This window comes from Mesitornis unicolor, unplaced genomic scaffold (assembly GCF_000695765.1).
Source record: "Mesitornis unicolor isolate BGI_N332 unplaced genomic scaffold, ASM69576v1 scaffold22698, whole genome shotgun sequence".
In the NCBI taxonomy this organism is placed as follows: domain Eukaryota; kingdom Metazoa; phylum Chordata; class Aves; order Mesitornithiformes; family Mesitornithidae; genus Mesitornis; species Mesitornis unicolor.
This window is the reverse complement of record NW_010204164.1, coordinates 129361-145616: the sequence shown is the minus strand read 5'-3', so window position 1 is coordinate 145616 and position 16256 is coordinate 129361. Positions and strand designations below refer to the sequence as shown.

The 16256-nt window shown below is 39.0% G+C and overlaps 1 protein-coding gene across 2 annotated transcripts in view; it reads left to right on the top strand.

Annotated features, from left to right (window-relative positions):
• The window catches only part of AKT3 (v-akt murine thymoma viral oncogene homolog 3), a 53919-nt gene that overhangs the window by 24549 nt on the left and 13114 nt on the right, over nucleotides 1-16256 (top strand). For both annotated transcript variants that reach the window (XM_010190973.1, XM_010190974.1), the window contains one exon: nucleotides 15074-15288. In XM_010190973.1, the coding sequence (XP_010189275.1) occupies nucleotides 15074-15288 (215 nt within the window). The remainder of the gene's footprint in view (nucleotides 1-15073; nucleotides 15289-16256) is intronic.

Genomic DNA, 16256 nt, shown 5'->3' with positions numbered 1-16256 from the left:
TTTAGAGCACACAACCTAGACAGGTTACTGGTACACCCTAAGAGGACTCAACAACTTTATCCACCCTTTCTTATTTAAAAGGGTGAAGTTAGCACTATATGGGCAGCACTGCAAAAAATAAACTTTCCCATCATACTCTCTGCTGCTCACAGAAGTGTTTACCAGTGCATTGGCTGGATAGTTGCTCACCTGAGACAACTGGATCTGTTTTCATATCTGGGATAGATGACTGATAAAGGGACTGGGTCCTTCAGTCTTATTCATGTGCATGTATCAGAGAATGAATGCACAAAAATCACCTCTTGGCAGTTTGGGCCACAGAAATTGTTACCGGATGCCAAAGACTTACTACCTTCTGACAAATTGCAGATCATGAGAACCTAATGTTACAGCTAGACTTTAATCCTCGTACCATGGTGAATTTCTACTTGTTCATCCGAAGACAAATGGCAGCATATACTTATGTTTTGTCTGCTCTGGGTAAGTGTAAAGGCAGATACCTTCTAGCCTTTCTTTAGAAGCAAGATATTCTCCAGGTATGTGGAGAAATCCATTCAGCATCTGTCCTTTTAATGATACCTTTGCATCCTCCTCTTTCATTTAGATCAATTGTGATGGGTCTGTCCCTTCTGCAGGCCTTCTGGTTCAGTTTCCTGTGTACTTGTTGGCTGGTGGTACAGGACACTAGGACAGTGTATTGTGTAACACACAGGTATGGCCTGAGGTTGTTGTCTACCAGCCAGGAAGTGGTTGACCCAGGAACCTTGCACGGGTGGGAATCCATACCTAGCCTGTGAACTGACTTAATATTTTCTTGTGGATTCAGTTCTAAACAAGCACTTGAGCTTGGTTCTCCAAATGCTTTTATACCATTGTTTGAGGCATAGAGTCCTGCTTGCTATTGCATCATTTTGCAAAAAACTGGATTGCAGTTGCTTCCAACAGAAAAACAGAGAAGTAGCTAGGCCAGGATAAGGTGGATTTCCTCCTTGCATGACATTCCTAGTGCATCCATGCAGAGTTAATTCCCCAGGTGATTTCAGAATTACTCTTAATCAGAAAGTAAGCATACCTGTTGCTGTGTTTTCCCCGCAAAACTTATGTTTCTGAGATCAAAGTAGTCCTTCCCACCCTCTGTTGAAAAGACTCTTTGATCTCACATTGGTAGGGCCTGACCTTTCATATTGGTCCTGAGACTGACTGCTGATGTCTGGCAGATGCAGAAAAATGCCCCTGTCCGTGTGAAGAACAAATGGATCATGGGCCACAAGAAAAAGTTGTAATGAGATTGCCAGGTTGGAGCCAATTTTCGTATTTGGAGCTACAATTACTTTCATGGACTGTCACTGATTTATGGTTTGTGGCACCCACCTAGAAGTTTATGCGTACCTTCACCAAAGACTGTGCAGTTACAGGGATGCGCAGGGCTTCCAGCTAGGTGCTCCACAGGAACATTCCCTTCCCATTGTCCTCTCCTAGTCCTTTCCTGTTACCCAACACCAGTATTATACAGTTTAAACTAAAGTAGCACTGACTATGCTTTGTCTTACATAGTTATGTGCTAAGCATAAAAGATGGTAATGTACAGATGCGTCCTCTAGGAAGAAAATATTTGCCACCATCAAAGAGCAGGACTTATATATGTTTGCAGTGCAGATGTACATTTTGATCACAATTATTGAAGAATGAGTAAGTACCTTTTTATCTGTGAAATTATATAGTCTTCTAAGAATAATTTGGTTCTCTAATAAACAGTGAAATTCCTTTCTAATGTGCAGAAGAATTAATGAAAGCCTCTTTTGTGTGTGTGTGTGTAAGTATAGTGATAATATGTAATCATTCTTGCTGCTCTAAAAATCTATAGTATTCTCCATTTGAAAGATATAAAATATTTTCTGATTTCTCATTCCTTAGTAGTTTTCAGGAAGAAGAAACTGTTTCTTAGGAGTCTGTTTCCCTTGTTATTCTACAGAGTAAGCTATCACATTAGAGATCATTCTGGTGTCAGAGAATAAACATAAACCCAATGAGAAAAAGATGAACTGTGATCCAATTTAGGAAACACAGAGGTACTCTTGGTTTTTGTTTTTTTTTTCCAGAAAAAAACTCCACAAAATGTTTCTTTTGCAGTTCTGCAGTGGCAAAGGCAGGACAGGACCATGTGTCTTTTCCAGACAGTATCACTTGCTTAATAAAGAAAGAATAAAACTGAGAAAGCACTTGTACTTGTAAATATACCTGTGAGACATTTCAAAGCAGTTTGTATTTTGATGGTTTTTCAGTTGATTGTCAGGGATCAAAGACCTGTGAATAAAGACGCAGGCCTCTACAGACTTTCTATAGTAGAACATTCAGGAAATGAAGCTACTTGGGCAGAGAAATAAAAGTTCCTGCAGCTCTGATTATTTATAAGGATTATTTCTTATATGAGATTGCAGTTCCTGGCTCTCTGCATTACAGTTCAAGTTCTTAGGACTAAGTGCACAGTCTTATAGTAGGGCAGCCACTGCTGTACTAACTTTTAGTGTCATGGGAGATACAACTTTTAACACCAGAAATTAATTTTGAAGCTTTTAATCTTTTACATAACAGGAGAGATTATGTTTTTTTTATGAACAAGTCTATAAGGTACTTCATGGGTGATCATTCAAATGACTCTTCATAGGTGTAGATGATCAAGAATATTTAGGTGTATTCTAATAAAAGGGAAAATGGTAGGACCTTGTTAAGTTTTATTAGCGTAAAAGCACAGGCTAGAGGGATGAAAGCATTCCTATAGGGACAGTGGTCTTTTATTTAAAAACAAATACAAGACCATTTCAATATAGTTTATGCAGTTACTGTTGCTTAAAGGTATGTCACAATAAATGAGACCAGTGTAAATTCATAGCTTTTGTCCATAGGCATGAGAAGATCTGCATGTCCTGGTTTGGGTGGGTTGTTTTATTTTGTGATCTTTCTTTTAGAAATGGGAGTGAGAGAGATCATATGTTATCAATTATTTCCCTGAGTTTTATCTCAGAAATGAAAGGTAAAGCTCTTTCATAAAGAAGCAACTGCTGTCTTGCTTCACTTTTCACTTAATTTCTTACTTTCAGCTTTTCTTTTTTTGGGAAGGATATGGCTTTGATGTAGGGGTGACCCAAAATCTAGAACTTGGACATCAGTGTTCAGTGGCTGAATTTCAGGAAGAGGAAACACGGTACTCCATACTACAGGCACAGTTACAGCACTTTCACTGTGTTTACAAGAACTAAAGTTGTGTTTTCTAAGGATGTGGTATATGCAGATTATAAAATGTTGTGATAGAGGCAGAAGGAGCCTTCCTCTCTTCCCCTCTCTTCCCCTCTCTTCCCCTCTCTTCCCCTCTCTTTTTTTTTTAATAGGTGAGAGAAAAGAATTTGAGTAAAGTAAGGAGGAGGATAGCAAGGAAGATTAACAGGGAGCAAAAGGAATTAACAGGATGAATCTAATGGTCTCTCAGGTAGATTGGTAGGCCAGAAAACACAGTTTAGAGATGCAAAGGTTTTTCTTATGGGGAAAAATGTGGTTGTGGGCAGGAAAGAGAGTTCAAACTAAAGGCAATTATGTTATTTTATTAATTTTCTCTTACTAGAAGCTAGTAGAATGTTTTGCAGAGAGACACACAAGGCAGGAGAAATTGGTGGATGACTTAAAATGAAGAGGAGCTCACTGGAGAGTTGTTTGGTTAGGAATATAGAGGAACTGAAGGACAGAATTTTTGTCATCTCTGCATGCAGTTTCCCTTTTACCTCCTTTTCCTTTAAATTTCTTTAAAGGTAATTGAGGCATCGAAGTAATTTGCTTTTTGAAATTCTATGCAACTTTTATATAAATAAAAAGTATGTGCCATTATTTTCCACCTCTAGAACTACTGGATAGAAAAGGTAAATAGAGGAAAAGGGAATTTGTGGAAAATGGCACAAATTAAGGGAAACTGGCTGTTAAAATGTTGCTACATGGCATCTGCATTCACAAGACTTTAAGACTGGTATGAACTTCTAAGGATTGGCACAATACTGTAAAGAGAGTCAGTGGAAAAGAAACTTAATATTAGGCTTGGTTTTCCATCATGCTCTAGAGAGCAAGTTCTCACTCATATTTGGTTACCTCTCGTGAGCATTAATGAAGATTGATTGTTGGTGGCTTTTTGGGTTTATTTAGGGGACGGGGTAGTTCCTGTTGCTATTGGGCTTCTTTTCATTTTCTTAACTTCTGTTAATTCTTTTTTTAGAGAAAAGACAATGAGACACTTCACCATATTGTCTGTGTTGATATAAAAATATTGATATTCTGGTTCATAGTGGTTCTCTAAGGATCTGAGAGGCCCATAGTGGTGCTCTAACAGGACAGAAAGACTTTAGTACATGAAATTCTCTTAGAGGGAGATGATTTTATTTTTAGAGGGTGAGAGATAGGTTTGTTTCTCTAGCTTTAGACCTGTTTTGTTCTTTTCACATTAAAACTATATTAAAAAGTGCGTTTACAAGCAGAAATGCTGTGCTGAAATATGATAGAGTTCTGGAAATGGATACCTCTGCCATTCAGCTTTTGTGTCTTTATGACAGTTTTCAGTTACTTTGCACCTAGAAGCGTTATCTACTGCACTGTTAAGGAATTGCATTGCATTTCTGTGCATTTCTACTCTTGGCTTAGAATCACAGAATCATTAAGGTTGGAAAAGACCTCTAAGATCATCAAGTCCAACCATCAACCCAGCACCACCATGCCCACTAAGCCATGTCTCAAAGTGCTGCATCTACATGTTTTTTGAACACCTCCACTTCCCTGGGCAGCCTCTTCCCTCTTTCAGTGAAGACATTTTTCCTAATAGCCGATCTAAACCTCCTCTGGCACAGCTTGAGGTCTTTTCCTCTTTTCCTGTTGCTTGTTGCTTGGGAGAAGAGTCCAACACTCACCTCACTACACCCTGCCTTCAGGTAGCTGTAGAGAGCAGTAAGGTCTCCCCTTAGCCTGTTACTCTCCAGACTAAACAACCCCAGTTCCCTCAGCCGCTCCCCATAATTCTTGTGCTCCAGACCCTGCTCCAGCTTCATTGCCCTTTTCTGGACACACTCCAGCCCCTCAATGTCCTTCTTGTAGTGAGAGGCCCAAAACTGCACATTATTTGAGGTGCAGCCCCACCAGTGCTGAGTACAGGAGAAGGAGCACTGCCCAGGTCCTGCTGGCCACACTAATCCTGATGCAGGCCAGGATGCCATTGGCCTTCTTGGCCACCTGAACACACTGCTGGCTCATGTTCAGCCGGCTGTTGATCAACAGTCCCAGGTCCTTTTCTGCCTGGCAGTTTTCCAGACACTCTTCCCCAAGCCTGTAGTGTTGTGTGGGATTGTTGTGACCCAAGTTCAGGACCCAGCACTTGGCCTTGTTGAACCTCTTACAATTGACCTCAGCCCATCGATCCAGAGAAGAACCAACAGAAGATAAATGGATGCTCTGAAACATACCTTACCAAGTGTCTTTGCTTCTCCAGCATTTCCATGAGATTTCATACACCCTTGTAATTGTGAGAGTCCTTTATTCCTGGTCCTGTGGCAGCTTGGAGAGAAGACACAGGCTGTGACTGTCCAGAAGTAGGCTGTTTGTAGCATCTTATCCTCTGCCTCAGGCAACATTGTGCAGCCAGACTCAGTCAAGATGGATGTGTGAACTCGTGTGTATGTATTTCTGGGTTTTGTTCCTCTCTTTGAATATCATCTTTTTAGTGCTGAGCTAATTATGTAGTCTCAGTTTTACTGTTGAGTTAGAGTACCTGATCAACTTTCCAACTGTAAAACAGTTTGAAAATCAAATGTAGCTTACATGCAAGACCCAACAAAATTAGAAGTGTTAAGTACGTTTTGGCAGTTCACTTTTATTATGCCCAGTCCTCAAATGTACCAGCAGACAATCATCTGAATGTTAGTTATTTTTCACATGCTTATGTGATCACACAAAAAGTACATGCTAAAAAGAAGCAGATGGTGACAGATGGGGAAGGTTGAATAAGGTGGTTTTGGAAACCTAGAAAAATGCACTTCTGTAATAGTGTAAAAATAAAAATTCTTTGATTGCCAAGTTAGAATGAACAAATTAGAGTGCTTCTCCCCCCCCTTCCCCCCCAAAAGACCCCAACAAACCACCTAAAAAAACTTTATTGATAGAAAGAAATGGAACCTATGAGTGTTCGATGTATGTTTAGGAAAGTATGTTATATAGTGTTGTGTTGTCCAAGGATACAACATTAGTTTTATCAGCCAGAGACTCTGGAAGGTGGTATTTTTTCTTCCTTTTTACTGATGCATTCAAATCAATTGTTTTCCATGCTCAAAGAATGCTGTCAAAAGGGTCATTCTTTAATGGTAGTGTTGCAGGTTGTGATAATTTTTTGCCTCTGATGTCACAAGAAAGATTTTAACCCTCTTGTTACAATGCTAAATAAATCATGTGTGTAAACAGGATACCCCGATAACTAGAACTGATCTGTAACAGGCAGCATGACTTCTTTGTCATGTAGGTAAATGTAAAACTGAGTAGAGAAGGTACAGTCAGCACAAAAATAACATCTTTTGTGTGTGGACCACCAAAGGACCTACCCTACTATGAGGACTGAAGATTTGCTTATTCATTTCATTAGATTATTATAAAGTCTAAACATTCATATCTTTAGAGTTACAGAAACAAACAAAAAAACTTCCTTTGGAAAAAATTCCAATGATGAGATGTATTTTACTCCATGAAGTAAAAAGCATCTGATCTGATAAATATTTAATTGCTAAATCTTCTGCCAACACTGATGCCATAATTTATTTTTTTCTATAATTGGTTTTTGTCTTATCCTATAGTATGAAACATTGCTGCTTTCTGGTGAGAGAGAACGCTTTGCTTTTGGCTGTTGGCTTTTGCTTAAACCCCCAAAGCCCCAACTTCTGGTAACTTGTACTCATTTTCCTGAAAGTATGGTGAGTTTGCTCAGTACCCAAACCCCGTAGTTACGTCGTTGTGCTTTGCTTAACTGATTTTCCTTTGGCTTCAGAAGGATAGTTCAAGTTTATTTACTCTCTGTTTACCTAGATGCTTCATGTGTAATCTGATTCTTAGCAGAGGCACAATAGAATTTATTTTACCTGTGGAAATGTGGTTTAGTGTTGGCGTGTGCTCTTGAACAGCTGTCTGGAGTATATTTGGCTGCATTTTATTTCTGGGCGAGGACCAGGGGGGGATGTGAAGGGGGAATGACATCTATACCTGAAAATATTTTCCCTTCTGATTTATGGGAGATTCACAATATGGAATTTTCTCTTTACACTAGAATTCCAAGTACCAGATTTATTTTTTTTTACATTGAAAGGAAATGGAAATGCAAAAATTAGTTTTAACTTGAAATGCTAGTACCTAACGATAATTCAAATGTGATCTATTTTCTGTCTTGTTATAACTTACTAGATTTTAGTGTATCACATTATGTCATCTTATGCTCCTTAGTCATCAACAATACTAGTGATTTGAATTTGAGCATTGAGGTGAGCATGATGGAATGTGGACAAGGCAGGGTGTCCAGAGCAGAACATCATTTATTGGCAATAACCAGCATCAAGATCAAAAGATGGGGAGCGTTTAGATGAGGTATGAAAGCATGGCTCGTACAGAAGAGTTGCTGTGACAGCAGGTAAGTTTACACAAGAATTGGGCTTTCTGCTCAAGCCGGATAACCAATGGTGTAACAAGAATGTGAATTTTCATGCAATCTGGTTGATCTCACCAGACACGAAAACTAATTGTCCACATGAAGTATCAGACTTCTTAAGGGGAAAGACATGACTTTATTTTTTGTTGCGTATTTGTTAACAAAAGACTAGAAAACAGATTAGCTCCACACTGCCCGTGAATAAATGTTTGTATTCAAACCAGAACTTTAAAGCAGAAAGCAATTTTCAATAAAAAACAGATTTTTGTGTGAAACAAATAAGTATGACAATTCTTACAAAGACTGTCTCAACAACATGCTTGGAGCTTTTTTTCATTAATTTTCATTTAATCAATGCAAACATTATTTCCATCTCAGCAAAAGCCTTTAGTTTTTCAGAGAGTAATGAAACATAAACAGAAGCTGAAAAAATGCTGTTTAACATCGGTAAAAATTAAAAAACATTTCAGGAAGAATGAACAACCAGAAAGAAATATCACAGTATTATCATGATTTATTATTTCTTACACATCTTATGCATCTTCTGGCAGTGTACGGCATGGAAACTACTGCTAGGGCAGTGATAATTAACACAGATAGGAACAGGTCTGCAGTTTTTATTCCAATGGTACCAAGCTGGCGGGGCTATGAGAGACAAGTGCCATCTTTCTGTAGACTGAAAGAATCTGAGGCTTTTACTTGCCACCCTCTATGAAAAGTGTCTGTTAATTCTAGAACAGTTATTTTATCTTTCTAGATTGTTGGAGGTTTTTTTGCCCATTGAATAGATTCTACTTCTTAGGGGTCTTTCTAATGTAATTTTTTCTCTTGGTGTGTGGTTTTGTTTGTTTTGTTTGGGGATTATTTTGGTGTGGTTTTTGTTTCGTTTGGGATTTTGGATTTTTTTGGAGGGACTGGGGGGAAGTGTTTGTGGGTTTTTTTGATTGCCAGGTTTGCCATTGATTTCTTATGGTCCTGTTAGAATACTTTTTTCATATGCAGTATCTTTTTCTTTTTTTAAAATTTTGAATTCTATTCAAGACAGAGTCCCTTGTAGGAGGTTAAACACATTAATTAGTATTGCATGCTCTTTCCTCTAGGAGGGTTTGCTTAATTCACATTTATACCACAAGGTACCATTTCTGATGCAGCACAATGTGTGCCAGTAAATGACAAAAAAAATTTAGTTTGCTGTGTTTTTTTCAAAGATATTTAACAAAAAGCTGGGTAAGATGAGGAAGGCTCTAGTACAAAAATGTATGAGGAAGACAGTCTACATTAGAAGTAAAAGAACAGTGGAAGCCAGATACAAAATGGAGAAAAAACTTCCTGCAGAAATTAAAGCAGTAGACAATAGCAGAAAACTTTCTTCTTCACTTAGTTCTCTAGTGTTCATTTCCGAGGGTATCTATAACATTGGCGTTTTCTCTTTTTGGCGCTATATAATCAAAGCAATGAGTATTCATTCAGGTGATTTTTACTGTGGATGCAGCAGTACTTTCACTGTTCATACTAAGATACAGTTATAGTAGCTAAATTTGTGTAATACTTGGCAAACATACCTTTCTGCAGGAAGGATTTTCAGACATTTGGATAAAAGTCTGTTCCTATAAAGAAATGTGTGTTAGCTTTGTTCACTACTCTTAGATTTTAAACTTCCTCATCGTTGCAGTTGTCACCACAATTTATAGAAAGTTCTAGCAAATACACTTTTCAACTTCTGATGAATAATGGGTGCGTGAATATTTGTTAGCAGATCAACAACTGTAGCAATAAAAATGTGTGAAGGGTTACCAGGAATGCTTAAGGAACATACACTCCACCTGAACTGTAAGGTTAATTGAAAACAGTTTTTTCCCCTTAAATTAACAGTAGATTGGTGTATCCAAGTTCTCAGTTTTCTTTCACAACATAGGTGTGCAGACAGTTTGTTTAGATGTTTAAATATTTTCCCATCTGTTCTGTCAGAATTATTGATCAAGCAACAAGCTATTTGTGATGTCCTATCAGAAAGTCTATATTTAAAATATTAAGAGAAACCATAATTAGGTCAAAAATGTAATTGCTTTTCCAGTAAGTTGCCTTGGTTATCCAGCACAAAGTACAAAACTGGTACTTTGATATTGTTCTTTTAAAGATAAAACTCAATGCTGACAACCTTTTTTTGGAAGATTGACAAAGTATTGTATGAAGCTTTTCATTCTCAAGGTTCTTGCTAGATTTTTCTGTGTTTGCAAAGTCCAGAAGTTACAGCAACTCACTTTTAGAGGTCTGTGGGAAGTACATTTCTTGCTTGTGTGAATTTCTGCTGGGTAACCAAAAATCTTACAGAAGCAGCTCATCAGGGACATTTTGTTTCAAGAAAATGCAGTAAAAACAGAATTAAGGGATTTATTTTTTTTACATTCAGCTCAGTTTGTGTCTGAGGCAGTCGCACCTTGTCCAGAATTCTGTGATTTGTGAAATCTCAGAGAATCCGGGTTTCACTGACACACATGATTGACTTAAGATGGTCACAGATTTACGGTCACCTGTTACACTGCTGGCTAACCTCCTAAAAAAATGTATTTTCACAGAATCTCATAAAAGCATTGCATGTGTTTGTATCGACTTCTCTTTGGCTGACTCATTTAATTGCCCGCTTCCAAAGTCTCTGCCCCAAGCCGTCATAAATAAGCGTTTGCAGATGTGTTATTGCAGCTGCTGCAGCATGGAAAATGTTTGGCTCTAGCTACTGAAGAAATAAAGAGGCTATCTAAGAAAAGATACCTTTTCACTGGTTTTCACCATAAAAATTAAATGGGCATCAAATTCTGTGGATTTCATATTAGGCTTTTAAAGGAGTGACATACCTAAAGCAAACGACACCTGGAGGTGTATTGGCTTATGAACCTAAAGGTTAAAATCTACTACCACTGGTGAAGTAGGAAGGAGGAAGTCCTTTTAATGGATTTTATTTTCTGAGAAAGAAAAAACTTCCAGTGGTACTAATGATTTTTATTAATCATGTGTGAGTAGGCTGGCACTGCCTCTGAATGAACCAGTTGTTGAACTGGAGCCCTAAAACCAAATGGAGTAATATTCCCTCAAGTAATGAAAATGGTGGTCGTTTTTTGAGTTTTAGTTCCCATAATCTGTGGAGTCATCCATACCGAACAGCAGTCAGCCCACCTCCTGCTTTACTTAGCACTGAGAAGTCACTTGGGTGCAGTGATGATGTGAAAATGTTATCCACGCACCAAAGTCACATTGTGCTGGAGCGCTTGTCTCCTAAAACCTCACCCAGGTCTTGACAAGGTGGTTTAGGATTTTGGCACTCCACATGTGTGAAGCAGTGAAGGAAAGGAAGTCATATATCTAAATGATCTGATTGTTTATTTAAAGTTTTGTGGAAGAAAGCATGTAACTCCATCTTTACTTAATGAAAACACACCTGACTGGAGTACGTACTCAATGCGTAGCTGCTCTTCCTGTAACTTAGGAGTTCTGTGTGATCCTTCTGTGTGATACCCCTAGAAAATATTAATATATTACTTTAAAACAGATACCAGAGTGGTTGAGCTTGTGCCCTTTATGATGGTTTTGGTGGGCCTGCTGCCTTTCCTGTTGTTACCTTGAAGGGACCATGTTGTTAGGAGAGGGTATTCGCTTAAAAACAGATTTATGGGTCCTTATAGAGGGAGGCAAGAATTGGCTGAAGATTGTAAAATCATTAAGGCTGGAAAAGACTTGTAAGATCATCAAATCCAACCATCAACTCAACACCGCCGTGGCCACTAAACCATGTCCCCCAAGTGCCACATCTCCCCATCTTTTAAATCCCTCCAGGGATGGTTACTCCACCACTTCCCTGGGCAGCCCCTTCCAGTGCCTGATAACACTTTCAGTCAACAGAAGTTACCTTATATCCAATCTAACCCTCCCCTGATGCAACTTGAGGCCATTTCCTCTTGCCCTATCAATTGTTACTTGGGAGAAGAGACCAACCCTCACCTCAGTACACTCCCCTTTCAGGGAGTTGTAGAAGGCAATAAGGTCTCCTGTCAGCCTCTTTTTCTCCACAATAAACAACCCCAGTTCCCTCAGCTGCTTCTCGTAATTCTTGTGCTCCAGACCTCTCACCAGCTTCATTGCCCTTCTCTGGACGTGCTCCAGCCCCTCACTGCCCTTCTTGGAGTGAGGGGCCCAGAACTACACACAGTTCTCTGAACACAGTGATGATGGTGGAGGCTTTTAAGGGCACCATACAAAGTCCAAGAGCTCAAACCTTCCACTGTGTCTGTCCCTGGCTGGGTGCTTAGGCTGGTACCCCACATATATACCCCACAAATTCTGGAGGACCAGCAGTATCAGCCAAAGGAGGCATTTCTAAAAGCAGGTATCCAGCTTGTAGGCAAAAGATTGGATTATTCCTAAGTACAAAGCCTGGAGCTGTATGTCATGCTCGTTTGGGTACTGAGTTGAAGCTTTCTTGACCTATGTTCAGTGTAATTAGAAACAAATTCCTCAAATCCAGGAATTGTTTGGAAAGGATCCGGTAATGCTGGGGCAGTGTGTGTACCCATGTTCTCATGCCTGCCCTAATTGTATGGATTTGCTCATAGGACTCCAGCACTTCCATTGATTTGTCACAGTCTACAAATCCTGGAGTTTCTTAACACCATGATGCATAAGAAATGACTTAAAGAAAATAAATGTGTGTATTTACTGCAAATGCATTATGCACAATTTTATTACATTTATATTAAAATAAGTTGAGATGCATTTTGCTTTATTTACACTATTTTCAGGCTGTTTTTCTTTTCCTAAATGAAACCCTTTTGATGCTCTTGCTTGTCTGGCTGGCTGTAAACCAGGTATTTAAACAAAAATAAAGAGTTGCCAGTTTTGCCAGCTGGGGATGAGAACCCGGCTGGTGATATGCGGGTTCGGGAGGCAGTTAATCCAGCTTTTATGCTTTTTTATGATTTTATGTAAAAAGAGGTTAAAAATCACATTTGGCTCCTTCTTTGTACCACTGCTTTGTTGCTGTTGTGGGAATGCAGCAAAAGGTTGCTCATACTTTTTATTATTATTAGGTGAAGTCCTGCATAAATTAGGTAAAGCCTCAGTTATGGTTCGCTTTAACTATTGGCTGTGTGATTTGCCTTGTTCAGAGAATGATAGGTTTTATCTTCCCGTTGCCTTCTTTTATAAATCACACATGCAAACCACACCTTGACTTACTGGTAAAAAGAATCTACTGCTGCCTCACGATTTTGTATATTGCAGGAGCTTCAAAAGAGAAGATTAGCTAACTGTACAGATAGGAGGAATATTAACAGTGGTAATAAATATAGGAGAAAAATATATAATGCTTTTATTCTGTGGCAGAAGAAATGGTGATTTAAAAACAAGCATCACGGATTTCATGTTCAGTTTTTCAGCAAATAGCTTGCAATGTGCTCAAACTCATAAAACATTTAATTAGTTTTAAAATGCAGGACTTATTTTAGTTAGCTTTGTAATTTTTTCAGATAATTTGTTGTATTTTACACTTTCCAAAATTTCACCCTCTATTTGGAAATATCAATGATGTAACAAGTCTGTGTGTTTTGGCACAATTGTAAATAGTATGTGTTAATGTTTATGATTTTTTAATCTTATATATACAAGAGGAATTTGTAATACACTTCATCATGTTTCTACTACTAATCCTTAAGGACAGTGAAGACTAGGAATATGGATGCATTAATTACTGTGGGATTGTCAGAATTGCCATACTGGATCAGATTGCATTGTACCAGGTATTTGAGAGCAGGCATGAATTAACTGGAGGAGAAAAAGGAGATAAATGAGCTGGACACCCCTCTTTTAGGGCTGGCGAGGGTAGCACACATGTCCCGTGATGCGGTCATGGCCACTTCGTATCCCCAAATGGGTGAGAACTGCGTCTGCCCTTGCTTCAGGAGAAATTATTGGAGGTCATCTTACACTTTTTAGACAATCACAAGATAATGTCCTCATGGATAAAGTTTATTTCTGATCTGTTAGAGGTTGCCTTGTACATTAAAGCCTGAAGGCTTTACCAGATTTTCACTATTATATATTTAAATGACTGTTCCTCTGTGTCTATTTACGTTTTGAATTTAGAGGAGCTCTTTGTGGTGGCGACTGCCTGTGTCTGGGTGTTGTAAAATGTACTTTGGCTTCTGTGGATTCGTTTGTTGTTTCGTTATTAAATTAGTCATATGTGCTGCTTTTCAGCATTTGGGACATGGTTCAGTGGGCATGGTGGTGTTGGGTTGACGGTTGGACTTGATGATCTTAGAGGTCTTTTCCAACCTGCATAACTCAATGATCTGCCTTTTAATGGTACAGAAATAATTTTTTATAAAGATTTATTTAATTATTTAATTTTTTATAGTCAACTCTATCAGTTGCATTTCTTTGATCTTCCTGTTTATTATTTAAGTCTATTTTCTTGTTTAAAGGTTTTTGCCTCTTTAATAGATCTTTCTACGGCAAATATTAGCAATTTGGCACATACAGTGGTAGTGCCTTCTGTATTACCATTTATTAACTTCTAGCTGTTGCATCTTTTTTTAATGAAAGAGTATGATCTTCTAGAAATACACAGAAATTGGAATTATATCTGTATATATTCAGTAGCCTTCGGTTTCCTTATTGCATATGGGTATATATATTGCTTATATTTCATTATGGGTGTATGCTGCTGTTATGTTGTCTCCATTTCTACAATTTCATATGAAGGTGTATTAAGGTCAAGACCTTAGGTTCCTTATTCCAGTTCTTGGGGGATGCTAGGAGTCACTGGTGTCCTCTTGGACTCTGAGCTGTTGATCACACCCCTTTGAGTGTGACCATCCAGCCAGTTCCTTATCTACCAAGCAGTCTATCCATGAAACCCATGTCTCTCCAATTTAGAGACAAGTATGTCCTGCAGGAGAGAGTCAAACGCTTTGCACAGGTCCAAGTAGATGACATCAGTTGCTCTTCCCTTGTCCACCAGAGTTGTAACCCCAGTCGTTGAAGGTCACCAAAATTGTCGGGCACAATTTGCCCTTAGTGAAGCCACCTCCTTATTTGTTATGTACCTTAGCATAGTTTTCAGGAGGATCTGGCCCATGATCTTGCCAGGCACAAGTTTGTATTTTAGCAGTATGGTCCCTGGAATTTCAGTGAGCTCAGGTGTGTGGGTCAGCACTGCAGTTGCATGTATCGAGCCAGGTTCTGGGAGTCCCTGTAGCACACTGTGAATATAAAGTCTTGGAAACATGCTCGTGTAGAGATTAATCCAACAGACTGAAGCAATCCTGTCTGAAATAGGCCATGTCTTACAGCTGGTTTTGGTTTCTGTCTTAGGTGCTGGAAGATAATGACTATGGTCGTGCAGTGGACTGGTGGGGATTAGGAGTTGTCATGTATGAAATGATGTGTGGAAGATTACCGTTCTACAACCAAGATCATGAGAAACTATTTGAACTGATACTAATGGAGGACATAAAATTTCCTCGAACTCTGTCCGCAGATGCAAAATCCTTACTATCAGGCCTACTGATAAAGGATCCAAATAAGCGGTAAGTGAAATCACTTGGATAAACAAGCATAATAAACACTCTTAATTATACCGGGTAATGTAAAAATAGGCCAGTGGTGCCTGGTTTGTGAGCTGAAGGACATGTCAGTCACAGGAGAGGGCCATATGTAGCCATATAGTCTCAGATTTCCACTTTTTCAATAGAGCAACGATACACAAGGTGAGCTTAACAAGCAAAAGGGGATAAAGTGGAAGAGAACACTTTTTTTAAATCATTCACAGCAAGCATAGGGATCCTTTCAAGTTTAGATTGTACTGGAACAAAGGGAAAGCTCTGAATTGTTTTTCAGTGTATGGCTTAACCCTGAGTTGGCTGTAGTGTCTCATAGGAACTACGGCACTTTTTCTTGGAAGTGATTGTGCCAGAAGACATGTACAGACAGCCAGCCACAGCTAGATTTTATTAGGGCATGGAAATAGATCACATATTAGACTGTTAAACTGGAAACTCGTTAATGAATACATCATCTGAGTGAAATCTAAATACAGCAGTTTGAAAGCAAGTATCACCCAGCTCTTTTGTGGTGGGCTTTTTGTGGCCTAGGAGAGCCATTTTCCAGTGCTCCTGCACTGCATGAGCAGTGTCCAGTCCCCTGTGGTTCTAACACAAATCTCGTAAATCAGTGAGATGTGTCTGCAGGGTCCCCCCTTTCCCTAGTCTCTCTGTTGTTCTTGTGAGTCTCTTGGCATGTTTTAAGGCTGCAAGTGTTTGTCTGTCTGTCTGTCTCTCTTCTCAGGAAGTTTTCCATGGTGGGCATTGCATATGTTCTTGTAATTAATCTTTGCAGAGAATAGTGTTTATTACAGAATTACATTTACAAGCTTATTCATATTCCAGCTCTGGTGCTCGCTAATGCTAACTGGAGCGCAAGCACAGGGGTAAACTGCAGCTTGGCTTTTCCCTGAGCAGCTGGGTGGGGAGATGCTGAGAGGAGTCTGGAGACTGCA